The 18,556-nt window shown below is 42.0% G+C and overlaps 1 protein-coding gene across 2 annotated transcripts in view; it reads left to right on the top strand.

Moving 5' to 3' along the window:
- The window catches only part of MCC (MCC regulator of WNT signaling pathway), a 535,647-nt gene that overhangs the window by 195,391 nt on the left and 321,700 nt on the right, over positions 1 to 18,556 (top strand). The window contains exon 1 of one of the 2 annotated variants that reach the window (XM_049872274.1): positions 3,831 to 4,492. The exons of the other annotated variant lie outside the window; for it this stretch is intronic. Coding sequence (XP_049728231.1) covers positions 4,436 to 4,492 — 57 coding nt within the window. The 5' untranslated portion in view covers positions 3,831 to 4,435. Of the gene's footprint in view, positions 1 to 3,830; positions 4,493 to 18,556 lie in introns of those variants that run through there. 2 annotated transcript variants of the gene reach the window in all.

The raw sequence follows: 18,556 nt of genomic DNA, 5'->3' as shown, positions 1-18,556 counted from the left end.
CAGTATAAAGACTCCTCTCTCCTTCTGTAGCACGTAATATTGTTGCTGCCCCTCTATCATAACATCTCTTCCCTTAGACTCCCAAGCACTGTGTTCTCCTGGTTATCTTCCTACTTCTCTAACTTGCCTTCCTGGCTATTTCCTCTTGTACTTTTTACCCTGCCTTAAAGACCTGCCTTAAGATAATGTCCTCAGATCACTTCTCTTTTCTTTGTCTTCTCTTCCTTGGCAACTTTATCTTATTTCATGCTTTCATTTATTATTCTAGTAGGGATAACCTCAAGCCCTCATTTCTATCTCAACCCTGAGTTATCTCTATAGCTCCACTTCAAGCTTCCTACTGAACATCTTCACTTGAATATCCAGATGACACCTCGAATTTGTGATATCCTGAACTTAATTTCCTCCTAAACCTATTCTCTTGGAATCTCTATTTTTGGGGCAATCACTGCCCTGTTCCCAATAAGCCAGGTTCTAAATCTACAGGTTATTTTTAGTTCTCTTCTTTCCATTACCCATAATCAATCCGCTCACAGTTTCTGTCTACTCTCTATAGAATCTGCTCCCTTTTTTCCATTTCCATTGCCCTTACTTACTTCAGCCTCCACCCACCTTTTTTTTATACCTTCTGTAGGGTCGGAATAGAATCGATGGCAACGGGTTTGGTTTTGGCTTTTGGTTGGACTGTTGTGATAGTTCAAATGGCACACTTCATTCCCCACTTTCAATTTACCACGTCTGCTGCTGCCAGATTGTGGTGGGCTTGCATCTTATGTAGGGGTTAAGTACTGATGTCAGTATTTGAGAAGAAAATCCTATATATTTAGCATTACCTCTGAAAACACTTTATATTGTCCATAAAGTAGAATCTACAGACATAGTGTTTTTCAGTAATTCAACACGGCCAGTTTTTCTTCCACTCTTGGAACAGATGACTGTTCTTTTGGTCGACTACCAGATGAAGTCATTTGCTTGATTTTAGGGGGCATGTAGAATGAAAAATGTGTATCTTTAAACACCAGAATCACATTCTACACCACTCTATTTGAATTCATGTAAGTTAGTCATGAGCATGATACAAATCTATTGGAATATCTTAAAGTTCTGATCCTTACTATTTCTGTGATCGAAAACCTTTAGTGGCTCTCCATTGTCTGTTAAGAAGTCTCATTTCTTTAGTCTGGCACTCAAAACCATCCATGGTCTGGCTTCGGTTCACTCTTCTAACACAGGTTCCGTTCTAGAATGGAACACCTGACGTCCCTCACACATGCCTTGCACGTTCTGCCTTCATGTTTTCCTCACTGTGGTTCCATTACCCAGAATACCTTCTCCTTACTCCTCATCTCTACTTCATCTGGCCATTCTTCAAAGACCAACTCACGTGCTGCCTCTCCTGAGATTCCTTCACAGAGTTGTCTTCTCCTGGCTCTGCCCAGCCAAAGATTTCCCTCTTCTGAGCTGTAACCAACCTTTATGTGTTGTTTTTATGGCAAGTATCATTTTCTATCTAGAATTGTCATTTCTGTTCATGTTTTATGAGACTATAAACACTTTACAGCAAGGGCAATGCCTGAGTCTTCCTTATATTTTTGTATTCCCCAGCTCCAAGCACATGCCAGTTCTCAACAGGTATTTAATTAAAATTAATAAATAAACAGTGCGGTATGCAGAAGAGCGTTCCCTGATGTGCTGTAGCTTGGCAGTGCCCCAGAACTTGGGAGCAAGTGCTCCAGAAAGAGCAGCAAACTCTTCTTCATCCTCACATTGCTTCCACCAGGCATGAATGAACTCAACAGGAAGGTGAATGGGTAAGAAGACATATGTAAGTGTTGAGCCCTTTGCTTCTTAAAAAGCAAAATAAACATTCCATTTGATTAAAAAAAGTACCTTTGAAGTTAACAATACAATGGCTTTTTCATAGAAGGCTTCAGGAAATGCCGAGGTCTGTTATTGGGGCTGGAGACATTCTTGTTTCCAGTGTGTAGAAAAAGACTGATGAGGCTTCTTGAGCAATCCTGCAGATCTACTGTTTTCCCATCAAACCCACTGCCTTTGAGTCAGTTCCAACTAATAGTGACCTTAAGTTTTCCATCTTTATGGAAGCAGACTGCCACATCTTTCTCCTGCAAAGTAGCTGGTGGGCTTGAACCGACAGCCTTTTGGTTAGCAGCTGAGTGCTTTAACCACTGTGCCACCAGGGCTCCTTCCTACTACTTTAAAGGATCAGAGTATTTTTCAGTGCATCTCAAGTCCAGTGGGACTTTAGCTTTTACACAGAGAAAATCCCAGCCTCCCCCTTGCCTCCCTCTGTTGGGGAGAAGTTAGGAAAGACAAAATCTACTCCCAACCCTGAAAACCTCTCCACAAAAATAGAAGAGAAAGAAAAGTTTTATTATTGAATAAGCATTAAACCAGAATGTGATACATCACAGGCAATCTTCTGAAGAGATTGTAGAGACAGAAAGGAATCTCCAATATTATATGTTGTTGTTAGTTTCCAATCAGCTGACAAGTATGTTCCAACTCATGGAGACACCAAATGTGCTGAGTATGACTGCACTCCATAGGGTTTTCAAGGCTGTGACCTTTTGGTCACCAGGCCTTACTTCTGAGGCATCTCTGGGTGGGTTTGAACCACCAACCATGTGTCACTAGTCCAGTGCTTAACCATTTGGGCCACCCAGGGACTCACATAGCTTAGCGGATATGAGCCATTACATTTATGTTTTCAAATAATATTGTTAATTTTCTAGTGCGTTTATGGACAGATATCTGAAGTTATGCTAATGTCCTTCCAGGAAACTGGGAGGTAAGGATGTGATCTTCCTTGATTATTACATTTCAAAAGAGATGGTTCCCAAGTCCTTGATTTACATGCTTTTCAAAGTTACAGAGAAGCAATTTACAAGTTACCTAAAGTGAATTCTGAAAGAAGAGGGGGAGGAGGGGAGTCTCCCTTATTTTCAACAGGAAGAATTAAAACCTCTTATTTTCAATTTGGAAACCCTGGTAGCATAGTGGTTAAGAGCTACGGCCGCTAACCAAAATGTCGGCAGTTCGAATCCATCAGGCGCTCCTTGGAAACCGTAAGGGGCAGTTCTACTCTGTCCTATAGGGTCACTCTGAGTCGAAATAGACTCAAAGGAAGTTTTTGTTTGTTGTTTTGTTTTGTTTTGTTTTGGTTTTCTGTAGACACAGCATGTTTTTACCTCAGAGGAACTCAAGCCTGAAGGGAGGCTCAGATCTCAGGCGCTGACTGGATAAAACAGCCCTTTGAATATTTTCTGATTCATAACTCCAAACTTCAGAAAGACAAATCCCGCTCTGCTTAGATGAGCGGTTAGATTTTTAAGGAAGGCCTGGGGTTGGGGAGGATTGAAAATGTGAGCCTGTCGTACATCTTTCAAGGGATGGGGGCATCTTCATCTTTATTATGGACATGCAGAAAATGTACTCTGGCCCAGCAGCAAAGAGAGTGAGTTTGACAGTGAATTTACACCCTCAATATTGACTTTAGACTGATCAGGGAAAATCTTGTAAAATCTTAATGTACCATGAGAAGTGCACAGCGCTGCCCGATGTAGTGTTCGGATTTGTCTTGACCTTATTAAATCATGGAAAGTGGCTCCTATGAGGGATGTCTTTTTTTTTTTTTTTTTCCCTGTACGATTATTCAGGTGGCTTTTCCTGTTTCTCTCTTTCTCCTGGATTTGGGTCTTGTAATTACTATCGCAGAGATCTGGAAGGATGCCTGCTCTCACAGCACTGTCTCCTCTGCTCGGCCTCCTTGCTCCCCCCCCCCCGTTTTTTTCCCTGTTTCTGGCCCCGCCTCCTCCGCTCAACGCGTAGCCAGCAGCTAGACAGCTGTGTTCAATCAGAAACCACTTACAACTCCAGACGATTCAAAGGGAGAAACTTCGGCGTGAAGCGCAGCTCTGCTCTGTCTCTCTCTAGCTTTCTTTTCCTTCACCGGAACCGGAGGCGCGGATCTTCCTGGGTCGGCTGCCGTGGTTTCTTCTGCAGCTCGCCTAAGCTTTCCGGAGTGCGGGAGCCTGCTGAGAGGTGTCCTCCAGCCTTGGAATGGGGAGAGGCGAGGCGCAGTAGGACTGACGAGGCAGCGCGAGGGTGGCATTGCCCGGGGACCCGCAGTCGGAGCGCGCAGGCCGTTCCCCGCTCCGGCTCTGCCGCTGCGTGCGCGCCACGCCACCGAGCTTCTTGCAGCAATGGCTCGTCCGTGAAACGCGAGCCGGCCCTGGCTCCCTTTGGAAGTGTTTGCATCCTTCATTTGGGCTCAAAACTGTCCTGGGTGAAAATGGCTGTCTAGACTAAAATGTACGAGAAGGGACCGAACAGTGGATATACAGCCTGTTAAGCCCAACTCTGAAGCTCCGAGACCTGAAGGAGGAAGAGCCGGGCTCTGAAAAGTGCAGTCATGAATTCTGGAGTTGCCCTGAAATATGGAAATGACTCCTCGGCCGAGCTGAGTGAGGTAAGAAACAGCTGAGGTTGGGAGCTCGAGTTTCTCGGGCATTTTGCTTTTGGAACAAACCCCTCTATTCCGTCCCCCGCCTCCATCGGGCTCCCAGTCTGGAGGCAGCCCAATTAAAGATTAATAGATTTTCTGGATCTTGTTTTAACTTGTAGTGCTACTCAGGAAATGACCTGAACTGGGTTGATATTTCAGCCTGAAACGAGTGGCTTAAAAAAGAAACGAGCTCTGGCCAAGGCGTTTTACTCTCCGCAGTCCGGATCCCCTGTCTCTTCCCACCCCCTTCCCCCAGTTTATATACAACATTCCTTCTCGTGGTAGGTAGAATGCCCAGGGATCCCAGCTGAGTTTAAGTAACTGATTTGATGGCTGGAGGAAGGAGGGAGCACATTGGATTGTGTTGTCTTCTACTTTGGTCCCACCGTGTGATGCGTTTGGTTAAGTTCAGGCAAGGTGGTCTCCTCTCGGGCGGAGAAGAACGACTTGCGCAGGGAAAGGGGTGTTGGGGAGGAAGCACATCAAAGCCGCTTAGAACTTTATTTCCTGCCCGGGACTGGACACCGGAGTCTTTGAGGCAAGCGCATTTGCAATTCCTGGGCTCTGACAGTAAGATACCCACTTGAGTGTTTGAGAGCAGCTTTGAAATTAAAGCTGTATCAAACAGTATGCAAATATGTGAGCGGTAAGATGCTCAAAGCCACCTTTCTGATGACTTTAGGGATGCCTCGGGCACATCCCCCAAGGCTTTGAGTACCTGGAAAGTAGTGACGGGAAACCTACAGAACTGGGTGCTCCAAAGAGATGGGGAAGTGTCTACAGCAGGAGGCTTGATGGCTGTGGTTTTCGCTCTTAGTACCATCACTGAGCCGTTTTATGGGGGCAAAAATGCTTCTCGAGTATGGCTGGAGAGAGAAAAGGGGAAGAAAAGGAGACCATTGTAAAAACAGCCGGAAGGCAGATAGCGGTGATGTCAGATTACTGACGGCGTAGGGAAAATGAAAGGATGCAGCCCTCACTCCGGGGGAGAGGGCGGGTGGTGGGGGAGGAGAAGATCGGGGAGAAATCGGAAAAGGTCTGCGGCTGGTATCCTACAGTGAATGCAGTTGGCCGGGTTTGGTGTTCTCACCGTCTTGTTATGGTGGTGTTCCTGCTCGACTTGGAATAACATTTTGAAGGTGTTGGATGAATGAGGTAGAGGCATTCCCTCATTCTGGTGTTTCCATCTGTCATGTAGAAGGCTCAGGAGACAAGAGAATTTAATTTAGAAAAAGGAAGCAGGAGGACCTAAGAGATTTTGGCCAACTTTACATGCAGAGGGGTGCCCAGGTGGCACAGTGCTAAAGAGCTATGGCTGCAAACCAAAAGGCTGGCAGTTTGAATCCACGAGCTGCTCCTTGGACATCCTGTGAGGCGGTTCTACTCTGACCTACAAGGTCACTGTGAGTCAGAATCCACTCAAGGGCAACAGATTTGGTTTGGTTTTGGTTACATGCGAGGAGAGGTCTCAAATCTGAAATAGAAGCCAGGGCCCTGGCTGCCTAACTAAGCAGTATTTAAAGAGAAGCCTTTGACTTCTCCATTAATGTCATCTAAAAAGCAAAAACTGACACGGAGTCTTTGCCAAGCCGTTCAGGTTGTTTCTCTTTGTGGCGGTTTCAACTCTCAGTCACCTGAAGTATGCTGCTCTGTTACCTTTGTTTAAAATGAATCACAGATTTAGGATGAGGGTAGCTAGAACACTGAATGGAGAAAAAAGAATCTGGATTGACTTTAATTGTATTGGCACAGTGGGTGGGTGCACTGGATGAGCAGGTATCTATGAAGCTCAGGTGCAAGGTAAAATTCCATTCTTTGCCTAGTTAAGCCCACTCTTTAGTTACTCACTAGAAAGCGTGTGGCCAAATGAAAGCGTTATGTGTACTGTGGCCCCAGAATTAGTTAGAATAGTAATATTTGAGCATTATAAAATATAGTCTAGTCGTGTCCCTAAGGAAATAAGTTTCTGCCCCAACTGTATCCTTTACCAAATTTTCTTTTCTTTCTTCGTGTCTGCTGATGCATTTTTTCTTCTTTTGAGCCAGTTCTAGGTTCCATAATTTAGTTGCTTCTCTGTCCTTCCAGTCCTAGTTTCCCTGCAGATTGGGTAGTTATAATAGTTTGTAAGGGTAGTTATTTATTTATTTATTTTACATATTTTAAATTAGTATATGTGTAAAGAGAATTTGTAGTGGAGTGAGAATGAGGTGAGGCTTATACCATGTGGACCTTAAATCTTCGTTCAAATTTAATCAATTGAAATCTCAGTTCAAGCTTAATCAATAAATGCTTCAGCATTTACCATTTTCTGTAATATCCATAGATTAGGGTCAATTCATTTGTATTTCTCGAATCAGTTCTTTTGTGTAAAGGAGAGTTTCTTTTCCTGTAATTTTTCTTTGTTTTTAAGCACTGGTTTTGTTTTAACTTCTTGTGGTGTAAAGTGGCCACCCTCTTTTGATGTTGACTTCTCCTCCTCACCTGGAAGCAGAAGTAATAAAAACCCTCAGTGGCCCCTTTGTGTCATATCTCTTACTGCTCAGGAGCCTCAATGGTGTCTGGAGGTCACCATGGGGTCAGATTCGGCCTGAAGTTGAGCAGGCATTGCATGGGAAGGAAGAGCTCTGAAAGGACCCAGCATTATTCCGAGATCATAAACAAGAGGCCTTTCTCATTGGTGTTGACTTGTGAGCTTACCTCCTTCAGGAGGGTCTTAGTCACAGGAGTCATTGACTCTTTGACAATAATGTTGACACTGACTCCATAACATCCTTGACAAGGGGGAGTGACTTTAATCAATTCTAGTTGTAATCTGCTGATCTCGTTAGTGAAAACAGCAAGCACTGGTCAACAGTCGAGGTGTTGGCCCCTGCCCATAGTGCTCCAGGAAAGCTTAGATACAAGAGAAGCAGGGGGATTTGGATGTGAGGCATACATGATTAGGAGACCTACAGCTGAGTGTCGGGCATGCGGTGTTTTGCATGTGTGAGAACCTTAAGCGAAAAACAGGAAATTCATGGATGTGTTCCTTTTGTTTCTCTAGTTTGAACAATAGCCTGGAAGATTCTGTGAGTTGATTACAGAAGATAGTAAAGTTGCCTCTACCTGTAGCCATTCAGATACATTTTATTTATCTAACACCACAGATGGCTTATATCAAGTCTGAACACTTTCATCGAAGTGTACTAATCCTTAGCATTAACAACAGAAGTGTAAAAGGAAAATTTGAGGAGGATGAATTGGCTACTGCTTCTTTTTTCTTAGCTGTTAACTGCCCCTGTCAAATACTCAAATGATGGTTTTCTTCTTTTAATATGAGGTTAAGGAAGGACTTCAATGTCAGCCAAATCAAAAGTACTTAGAAAATTAAATGTTAAACTTTCAACTCCACTGTCTCACCATCAAGAATCTGAGCAGCCACACTTTTCAGTGCCATTAAATTCTCTGCAAGGTTTGTCAAGGGAAGGCTCTTATCTCCATCTTCATCCTTATGGGTTATAGTGAGCAGTTAGCTCTGTCTTGGTAAAACCTGTGAGGCCAGTATGTAGTTGAGCCTTGCTTCACCATCACAATCAAATCTCTTGGCTCTGAGAATAAATTCAGGCTTCAGGAGGAAGATGTCTTAAGGTGCCGCAATATCAGAGTAAAACTTGAATTTAATCTTCCTTTCAGAAAAGCTGTCTACTGGATCTGTTTGTTCTATGTATGTAGGAAAAATAAAAACTCATCTTTGTTCATTCCTGGCAATCATTAAAACCTCTGAGGATGGAAAAAAAAGTTTTTTTCTTACTCAAAGAATAATTTGTCCAAAGCAGTCAATGTATATTTTTTTCTTCCTTTTAAACATTACACAAACAATGAACATGTAAAACTCTCTTGTCACTATTTGCTTTGAAACCTAGACAGCTCTTGGGAGCCATACTTTGTTTTTCTCTCCATATCTGTTTATTCAAAGCCCTTTTCATCAGATCATTACACTTCTGAATCTAGGCATTTATTTGTTGGGGAACCCCTGGAACCCCACCTCTTCACTGATGCTTTAATTAAGTACAATTGTGTAGAAGAAAATTGCTGTCTAGATTATTTCTGTTAACTATACCCAAGTGGCCATCTCACAGATATACTTATTCTCCATCATCAAGTTATAAAATATCAGAGTTGGAAGTGGCCTGAGTGATCATCTAATATTCCCACACCCCATTATTTATACTCCTTTGTCTTTTTATAACCACACTTCATTGTAATGGTTTATTTAATGTCTGTCTAAGCACCAAAAGAGCAGTGTTAGTATACGTGGTGTTTACTACATTGACTCCAAGACATCATGCAGAGGTTGACACATAGTAGGTGCTCTGCAAATGTTTGAATAAATGAACACCTTGTTTCTTCTCTCCCTTTCCTTTTTTGTAAGTGCAAAATTTGAGGAACTGATGTTAAGTGCTTGGTTTGAGGCTTTTTTTTTGGTTACCTATTTTTTTTATGACTATGTAAGGAGTCTCTGGGTGGCATAAGCTGTTAAGCGCTCAACTACTAGCCAAAAGATAAACAGTTTGAACCCACCCAGAGGCATCTTAGAAAACAGGCTAGGTGATCGGCTTCTGAAAGGTAAAAGCCTTAAAAACCCTATGGAGCAGCCTACTCCGCACACTTGGAGTTGCCATGAGTCGGAATCAACCAATGGCAACTAACAACAACATGGCTATGTAACAAACTGCCCCAAAATTTAGGGGCTTAAAATAACAACAATCTTATTTGCTCATGATTTTGCAATTTGGTTGGAGTTCGGCGGAGAAGGCTTGTGTCTGTGACGGGCTAGAGAATATGCTTCCACCATGGCTTAATCACAGGACTGGCAAGCTGGTGCCACTGCAAACTGGGATATCACCTCAGTTCTCTTCCACATGGGCCTCCCCATGTGGTTGCTTGGGCTTCCTTTCATCATGGCCTCTAGGTTCCAAGGAGGGAGGAAGTGGGAGCTGTCAGTTCTCTTAAAATGTAGTATTCCAACTGGCACAGGTTCACTTATGTGTGTTCTATTGATCAACACAGCTATATGCTCAGTCTATATTTAAAGGGGTGAAGAAATAGAACCCACCTCTCCAAGAGGAGTTTGACAAAGAATTTGCAACTATTTTAAATTCACCTCAGAGGCCACAATTATAGTAAATGACAGAGCCTTGTCACAACCCTGGTCTCTTAATTTCCAATGCCTAGGCGATCGTTTTTGTTTTTATTTGGTTTTCACCTGTTCATTGTATGATTTGCAATAGCCAGTATTTTCGAAGTCCTTCCCAGGTATCAACATGTTTAATTATCAAAAAACTATGAGATATAGTCTGTTATCCGCATGTTAAAAACCCAAATTCATTGCCGTAGAGTCAATTCTGACTCATAATGACCCTGTATTAAAAAAAAAAAAAAAAAATTTTTTTTTTTTTTTTTTTTTTTTTTTTACAGGTGCAGAAATTGTGGCATCGAGAGGTAAAATAGCTAAACAAGGTTATACAAGCTGTAAATGATAGGGTCAGGATTCCAGTCCAGGTAGTCTGTCTCCAGAGCTCCTCTGTTTGTACACTGTTTCCTTTTATTAGTTTCTGTTACTGCTCTCAGCTTTTGATCAGGTTTTTAGGAGGGCTTATTCTATTTAATAAGCCTGTTTAACTTGGTTTGTATTATAATCTCTCTGCAATATCCAGATAAGCATTTTTTATAAAAATGAAATGGATATGATTAGAATAAAGGGATATGTTCACTGATGGCACCTCCAAGTGGCTGAGGAATTCTAAGCATAAACTTCCCAGAGTCCTAAAAGCAGTTTTGTCAATAGGGAATAGTTGATCCTCATCCAGTAGAGGACCTAGATTGCATGGCAAGGCAGCAGCTGGTAGCCAAGTCTTGAGAAAGCAGTTGCTGAACATGGCATTGAGGCCATAAGTCAAACCCAGTGGGCAAGAAGTAAATAAAGCCACAGAGATGTTTCATGTGGCAGGAGCTGAGGTGGTAGTCAAAGTAACAACAACAACAAAAAAGTAGAGGAAATGTAGTATGCGAAGAGGAGAATGGTGAAAAGACCAGGCAGGTGCTCAGGGACTGAGAGAGCCACAGACTTGAACAGATGAAAATGTACAACAGCAACAAGAAAACCTTGATTCTCAGCAAGTGCTTTGTCCAGTTGGGAAGCTTTTATATTAACAGCAAGATTTTTCATCTTAAGAAAGTGCCTTAAGGGAATGTTGCTGCTGGATTTGAAGTACCAGAACCTTGAGCGAGTGGGAGCACCTATCTAGAATAGGGAACGTGATGGTGATACTCAGGAAATAAACTCAAGGTTGTTCTCCTACGAGCTCCCTGAAGCTAACTTACCCAAGGCAGGTCATGTGGGAGGCTTCCTCCAAAACGAGACAGCAATTGGAAGATAAAACAAGCATTTATGGCAAAAGTAAGAAGTTGTTGATGAACAAAGAATTCAAATTTAGTTTTTGATCCCAGAAATCAAATTTCAGAAAACCAAGAATACGTTTTAAATATTCTGGGAGATGGGTTTATGTCAGAGAAAGTACAGCATCAGACAAGCCAAAAAGAACCCAGAAAACTGATCGATGTTGAGATATGGATTACTTACACAAGCAAGGGAATGTCATGACGGAGATAAATCATATGCAGATATTTTCTTGGACGCTGCCCCAACCACACCTACCCGAACTCTAGCAGTGGAATCTTTCACTCTTACGAGAAGCAAGTGGAGAATAACCTGGATTGCACAGATAAACAGAAGTTTAATTTATAGAGTAAATACTGGGATAGCAGAGCTACCCTCTTTTAAAATTTTTTTATTTTTTATCAAGTGCCCTTTTTTCTCTTGCTGAATGTAAACACTCAAAATTCGTATATAGGGTAAAGAGGATACCTTTTGGAAGATTTGACTGAGATTATAAGGTACCTTATATATACAAATCTTTCAGTGTATTCTTTAAACTCAGCAAATAGGTTACACCTTGAGAAAGTGGTTGGGGGTGTGGGGGAGGCGGGAAACAACCATAATTAGCAGCTATTGATTCTACTTGCCATGCAAAAAGCTATAGGTTAGAGTTTAGGTTCACTGTAGGTTAAAGTTACTTGTAAATAAGCAATAAAAGCCTGTGGGGCTGGGAAAGTAGTGTGGCAAAAGCTACTTGGTGCTTGTTTGGTGGGATATTTTGAGGGAGATTCCTTGTTATGAGTTTTGGTCAATGCTTAGAACACATGACAAGGGACATGGGGCCAGAGATTAAATGAATCTTAAACCCAAAAAAAAAAAAAAAGTGTCTTAAACCAAAGTAGTTTGATTACTGGGAAGAGAAATCTTCAGGAAACCTCAGTGTGAGCGTACACGCCTGTCAGTTAAAAACTCCAGCTGGATTTGAGAATAATATTGAAGCAGCAGTCAAAGGAAGAATGCCAACATGGAAAAAGATTGCCTTAGAGTTAAAAAAGCAATGGAGTTCTCTGGTTGGTTGCATTGTAAGTGTGGGAGTAATTGCTTGTCTGTTTTCCTATGGGTTGTGTGAACTTGTCCATAGAATACATGGCACATTTCCGACTCCTCCTTGCTCTCTAACCCAGCCCCTTCTGGCCTCTCCGGATTAGTTGTTCCTTCCTTCACCTGTGTTTAGAACACTTAACTATAATCATTCACGCATATGTCTGCCTCTCTGGGGAGACCGTGAGATCTTTGAAGGCAGGGATGGAGTAAAATTGATCACGTATTGCCAGGGTCTACCCCAATATGTAACATCTTAGTGCATCACTAAACTTCAAAGTCATTTGTTTGGACCAGATCCCAATTGCCATTTTAGTGTGACAGAAGTGTTACATTGGCTACTTTTTCTATTTGATTAAAGTACACATTTGAGTAAGTAGATAGTAACCTATTCCCTGCTCGTATATTCATTTAACAAGTATTGTGTGTCTTCTACATGCCAGCTGTTGTTCTTAGGTCACAGCAACAAACAAAACTGACAGTCTGGATTCTAATGTATCCTACATTGTAGTGGAAGACAGACAACACATATAGACAGACGTATGTCTGGTATAGGGTTATTGTGTCTTGGAATCGACTCAATTGCAACTAAAAACAACGTAAAGAAAAAATATGCAGGGAATGAAGGAGAGAGGGATGTTATTGTAGTGGTCAGGGAAGACCAAATGAAATGAGATGAGTCATGTGAAGGTGGGGATGAGCATTTCAGGCAGAGGGAAGAGAGAGGGCCAAAGTACAGAGGCCAGAACATGCTTGGAGTGTTTACAAAGCGGCAAGGAGGCTGGGAGGCAGTGAGTAAGGAGAGTGTTGGAGATGAGAAATTAGTGGTGGCCAGATCACCTACAGTCTTCTAGGCAATGGAAGAGAATCTGGATTTCTCTGGACAGTTTTAAATATAGATCTGAACTGATGTCTTAAAAAATCCTTTTCATATGTGTATATTTTTCTGGGCAGGGTGGAGGAGGTGTGGGGAGGAGGAGGAGCTAGCAAAGACCCTTGAGCAATGGCCAGTGGGGTAGGAGGAAAATCAAGAAGGTCATTTCTCAAGAGCCAATTAAAGAAAATATTTTCAGAAGAGAGTAAAGAGTGGGCAGCCATCAAATGCTTCCCTTTATTACTTTATTCATGCCTTTAAAACCTATATATATTCCCAAACTTTCAAATTGTGTCCTATTTTATGTAATCAGAAATAACTGTTATACTCCATAAAAATAAACTGTAATTATTTTTTGACATCTCAGTATATTGAGCTCATTTTTGCCTTAAAAGAGATGGTTTAAAGAACTGAGTGGAATGGCCACTACCATTTCAATGACTTGAAAATTGCCTTCGCTTGATTGATGGTCCAGTGTTGATGGAAGCTGATGGTGTAGAATATAGGCTGGTTCTAAATTAGGAAAACTGGGCTCTACTTTCTGCTGTCATTTGGACCAATTTCCTTCAATTATTTAGAATCACTGACTTTATTTTTATGAACCTTAATATCAGTTTATCGAGGTATAACAAATATAGCTCCAAGGAGACTGGAATGCTGATATTTTTTTCCTATCGAAAAGCTACTTGGCAGTCAGATCATGACCAGAAAGTTGTCTGGTAAGCATGGAATCAAAGAGGATGCTTCTATCGGAGGTACCCTTAAGTAGATCTTCAATTTGAGATTTATCTTGTCCAAATCTTTTACTTGACTGATAAGGAAAGTGAAGCCTGGATAAGGTTGGCTAGTGGGAGAGGGAGTTTTTTTTTAAACTCCCAGGGTGTTTTTTTTTTCCTTGCCTCTCCTGCCTCAACTTCCTGTTTCTGTATCACAGGATGTTTGTTGAGCCTTAAAGTATGCAAGATGTGTTTTGTAAATATTCTATCACTATTAAAAGGAAGAAGTCGATTTCTTCAGTAAATCCTGTCTACACACAACACTACTACAGATCGCACTCTTAAAATAATTAGAAGAATTTGATTTCAGCTCTGTGATTTTTGGGTTTATTGAGGTTGTTTGCCTTCGACAGGTTTTTATTGGCCAAGTTTGTTGGGGCCTAGAAGGTATAAAAATTCAGAAGAGCAGTTGCATTCTGTTTTGGGGGAATGATGAGATGGGCTTACCGTCTGGCTGGTTTGCCAGCTGCTGTGAGTTGTGGATGCACAACCCTCTCCTTTTTCCGTGTCTGATTTTCTCCGCGGTTGGGGCTTTGCAAAGCACACACTCCTTGTGGTAATTCCAGATGGAGTGAGAGTGAGTATAAAAAGAAGCCTGAAAGTGAACCAACTGCTTATCCAGGGAAAACAAATGGGCTCTACCCAGGCCCTTGAAGCTCTTCCTTGGTACCCAGGACAAAGGGACACTCTAAAGGGGGGCTGTGGCCAGGTTACATTTCACAGGCTGAGAACCAACAACTCTGCTTACTACATGACTAGATGATCTCTAGCAATGCTAGAGTTATGTCATGGCATTGGAAGAGTTACATTTCTCCACTAACAGGCTGTGATTTCACAGTCTTTAAAGAGCAGTTTTAGGAGAGGGCTTAAGCGAGAGAGGCCTGTGGAGGGTAGTCAGGAAGTCTGAGCCTGGCCTGTTAGATTAGATAACTGTGACTTTATTTCTTGGTGCCGTGAATCTAATCCTGGTTAAACCATAATCTAATTTATTTCCATGTTTGATTGGAAACACTTGTGATTAAGTGCTTGGGTGAGAGTAAGCATCATATAGGGAACTGTGGGAATGGGATAGTCCAGAGGCTACTTCATCTGGACTGTTTAACAGGGTACTAAGAGTGAGTTGGGGGAACAATAGGTGAGTTGGACCCCCGAACAGGAGGAATTTTTACTTCCAACTTAGAATGGGTACATTTACACTCAAATTTGGGCTCTTCTTCTTTGGTGTATCTCCTGAGGTAAGCAGGGGGCAGAAAGCAGTATGCCTTCTGGTGTGACTGATAGACTTCCAAAGATTGCTTCTTATTTTGGACATCTGAGCCGCTTATGAAACTACTGTCTGGACACGTGTGTAATTACTGCTGAAGTAAGTGTCTGTTACTGATAAAGTTGCCTTCAAACCCTTTAATTCCCCAAGTGTCAAAGAGGGGACATCTTTCTTATTTGACATTAAAATGTCCTCATCTAGCTATGTTGACATACTAGGGTCAGGATAACATGCTGAATGACTAGGAAAGGCCTCTCTGTTCAGCCTCTCTGCTAACTTCTCCACCAGGCCAAGTCACTTGATTCATCACCTCAGTTTCCCTGTCTATGAAACTAGGTTGTGGTAAAGTTGTGGGCTCTGAAATCATAGCTCTGCCGCTTGCTAGTTAGGTGATCTTGGGAAAGTTACTTCTCTGGGCTGCTCATTCTTCTTTATAAAATGGTTATAATAAGAGTATCTACCCCAGACAAGTGTTATAAAGATCAATGACATAACCCATGTAGTGCTTATCACAGTGCCTGGTTAAAAAAAAAAAAAAGTCCTTGCAGTTGAGTCAGTTCCAACTCACAGCGACCCTGTAGGACAGAATAGAACTGCCCCATTGTTTCCAAGGAGCACCTGGTAGATTCAAACTGCTGATCTTTTGGTTAGCACCTGTAGCTCTTAACCACTACACCACCAGGGTTTCCAGTACACAGTAATTGTTAGCTAATGCTGATGCTATTATTACTATTTTGCTACCAAAATGCTTATTTGCTCCAGTAATGGTGCCAAGGAGAACAGAATCACTTTATATATATAAGCATTAGTAGGAGTCATTGTAAGTGAGCGCTGAAATAATTTAATATAAGTTCTTAAATGGAGACAAATACTGTCATGAAGACAATATCCAGTGAATCCTGAGGGTCCGACAGCCTGCTGATGATTTTCTTTCTGGACCTTGATGTCTAAAGGTCATTACCTTTTTGGCAAGTCTTAGAAAAGAAAGGTGTTAATTTCTTTTTTAGATGTACAGAGCCAATACACTAATGAGCAGAAAAGTGGCAATAGAGATTGCTTTTAAATTTTATTTTGTACTATATCCCCAGATGTAGGGTCTTCAATTCCTTGAATGCCCAGGCACTGACCACCATTCTGATTGGAGGCATAACATGGGAGAAGAAAAGCACTGCAGGGCACATATCCATGTCCAGAACAGGGATGCAGTACAGAGACACAGACTGTGTTCATGTGTTACGTAACCCTTTCTTTCCCGGAGGTCAGGTTTTATCAGTGATATACACTTTGTGAATGCCCTTACAAGCTGTCACATGTTAACTGCAGCACTGGTGGGAACTCTGCTTTGGGGTAACAATGCTGTATGGAGGAGGCATGGGGGGGTGGAGGGGTGGTGTTGAAAGTGGGTTTGGAAGGACTTGGGATGAGCCCCACAACAGTGAAGGCCATCTCTGTTTCCTTGGTGGCACAGTGGTTAAGAGCTCAGCTGCTAACCAGAGGTCAGCAGTTCGAATCTACTTGCCACTCCTTGGAAACCCTATGGGGCAGTTCTATTCTGTTCTAAAAGGTCACTATGAGTCAGAATCGACTCAGCAGCAATGGGTTCCCCCCCCTCCGCCCCCGTTGAAAAGTTTTTCTTTATTTAAGCCTCTGGTACTCTGTTGAGGTTTTGTCTCTAATGGTCAGAAAGGAAAAAGTAGCGGAATGTTCCCTCTAGCATCTTGAAGTTGTTAGGCAGTTTGGTCATTTACTGAGGATCATGTACCTTGAGGGAAGTGGGAAGGAAACTGACAGGAGCCACAGACCTGAGCCCTCATTTCTGACACCTGTTATTTTTTAGTTGTGGAGCTTTGGATCTTCTTGAACTTCCCTCTCTGGCTCATCTCCGTGAACTCTGTCTCCTGCAGTGATGCTATCCTTTCCTGTTGCCCTTAAACTACCACCTCTAAGGTGTTGCCTCATGAATCTGTGTTTCTAACCCAGATTGATCTGAATATCCATTTGGTAAAGGAGAAGCTTAGGTCTTGAGTAATACAGAAACTTCTTGTAGTCACTATTCTTCCTTCTCCAACCCCTTCTGCCCTCTCAAACCAAAGCTCATACTGGTTCCTCTTTTAGCAGTGATCTTTCTTTCTTTGTGCACCAGCTCATCTTCTAGGCCCAACAACATGTCCCCTCCTCTAGGAGACTTTCCTCAACTTGCAGTTAGTGCTAAGTACCCCATGTGGTCTGGCAGCACTCTGCTCATTCCCCTGATTTACCACCTAGGGCTCTATAATACAATCTGTTCATGTATCTCTGTGTCTCAGAAGCTTCCCCGGGGAGGGCAAATGCTGTGTCTCCAGAAGACATTCTTGCAGCATGGTTGACAGGATACATGATAGTTAAGAATGATAAGAAGTAAAAAGAAAATAGGACTAAGAGGCTGGAAAGATACACAAAGAGCTACCTTGTTGCCTTCAAGTTCGGCTCATAGTGACCCTATAGGACAGAGTAGGACTGCCCCAGACTGCCCCATGGAGTTTCCGAGGCTGTAATCTTTATGGAAGCAGACTAGCACATCTTTCTTCTGTGGAGCGGTTGGTGATTTCAAACCATCAACCTTTCCATTAACAGCTGAGTGCTTAACCAGTGCATACCAGGGCTCCTTGTACACAAAGGGCAATTATCAGTGGCAGAAGGAAGCCCCATCGTCCCTCTCCCTGAGGTTAGATCCTGGCTACACCTCCCCTCTGTCTCCTTCTCAAAGCAAAAACTGAGCCCCATGGATCTACCCAGTAAGACTGGGGTTGTAGTATTTTGTTTCCAAATGAATCTCATGGAAGCATCTGCACCTGACCCCTGGGTGTTCTTTCTTGGGAAGCAAAGAGGTCAACTGAAGTCTGATTGGAAACAGCTTCTGGTCCTAGGATGCTGAAGTAGCTCCAGAAGCTGGAATTGTTGCAGATAGTGTTAGAAATGATAAATGTGAAGGATAGCAATATTATGTTCAAATACTTCAATTGAAGTGATAAGGTGCAAAATTACTTCTGTTTCATCTTGCAAGTATTCCCTTTATGCATGTCAAAGGCTAAACTACAGTTTTAAAAATATGTTACTTTCAGTACAACAAAACCGTGGTTGTTTAATGATGTACAATAATAGTTCTGATATTTAAAAGCATCTTGTTAGAAATTACTGTTAAATGTATATTCGTCATTGGTCATTTAATTTAAAGTAAGATTATTAGCATTCATGAGAATGGTAACCCACTGCCTCTAGCCTTATCAAATTAGAAATGAATATGTAATATTTGAGGAAGGTGGGGGGGGCTAATTCTCTATATAATTGTGCCCTGAATGTAAAAAGACATCCTTTCTTACAAAGTTAGGGAAGTCTATGCTGTTAAGCTTCAGTATTCACTTGCCAGTGGCAGAAATATGTTAATTGCTTTTCTTGGGTGAATGATTCTTAATCCTGTGGGAAAGATAAAGATTTAAATTCATTTCACTAATTTGGGTTTTAAAAAATATCAGTGTTCATAGGTTACTACAGTATAAAGCTAATAAGGGATTCCAGTGAGGTTTGGGTTACTGGTTGGATCTCATTCAAAATGTGA

Source organism: Elephas maximus, chromosome 2, assembly GCF_024166365.1.
Source record: "Elephas maximus indicus isolate mEleMax1 chromosome 2, mEleMax1 primary haplotype, whole genome shotgun sequence".
NCBI classification, from domain to species: Eukaryota; Metazoa; Chordata; class Mammalia; order Proboscidea; family Elephantidae; genus Elephas; species Elephas maximus.
The sequence above is the reverse complement of the archived record's forward strand: the minus strand, read 5'-3'. Positions and strand labels throughout refer to the sequence as shown.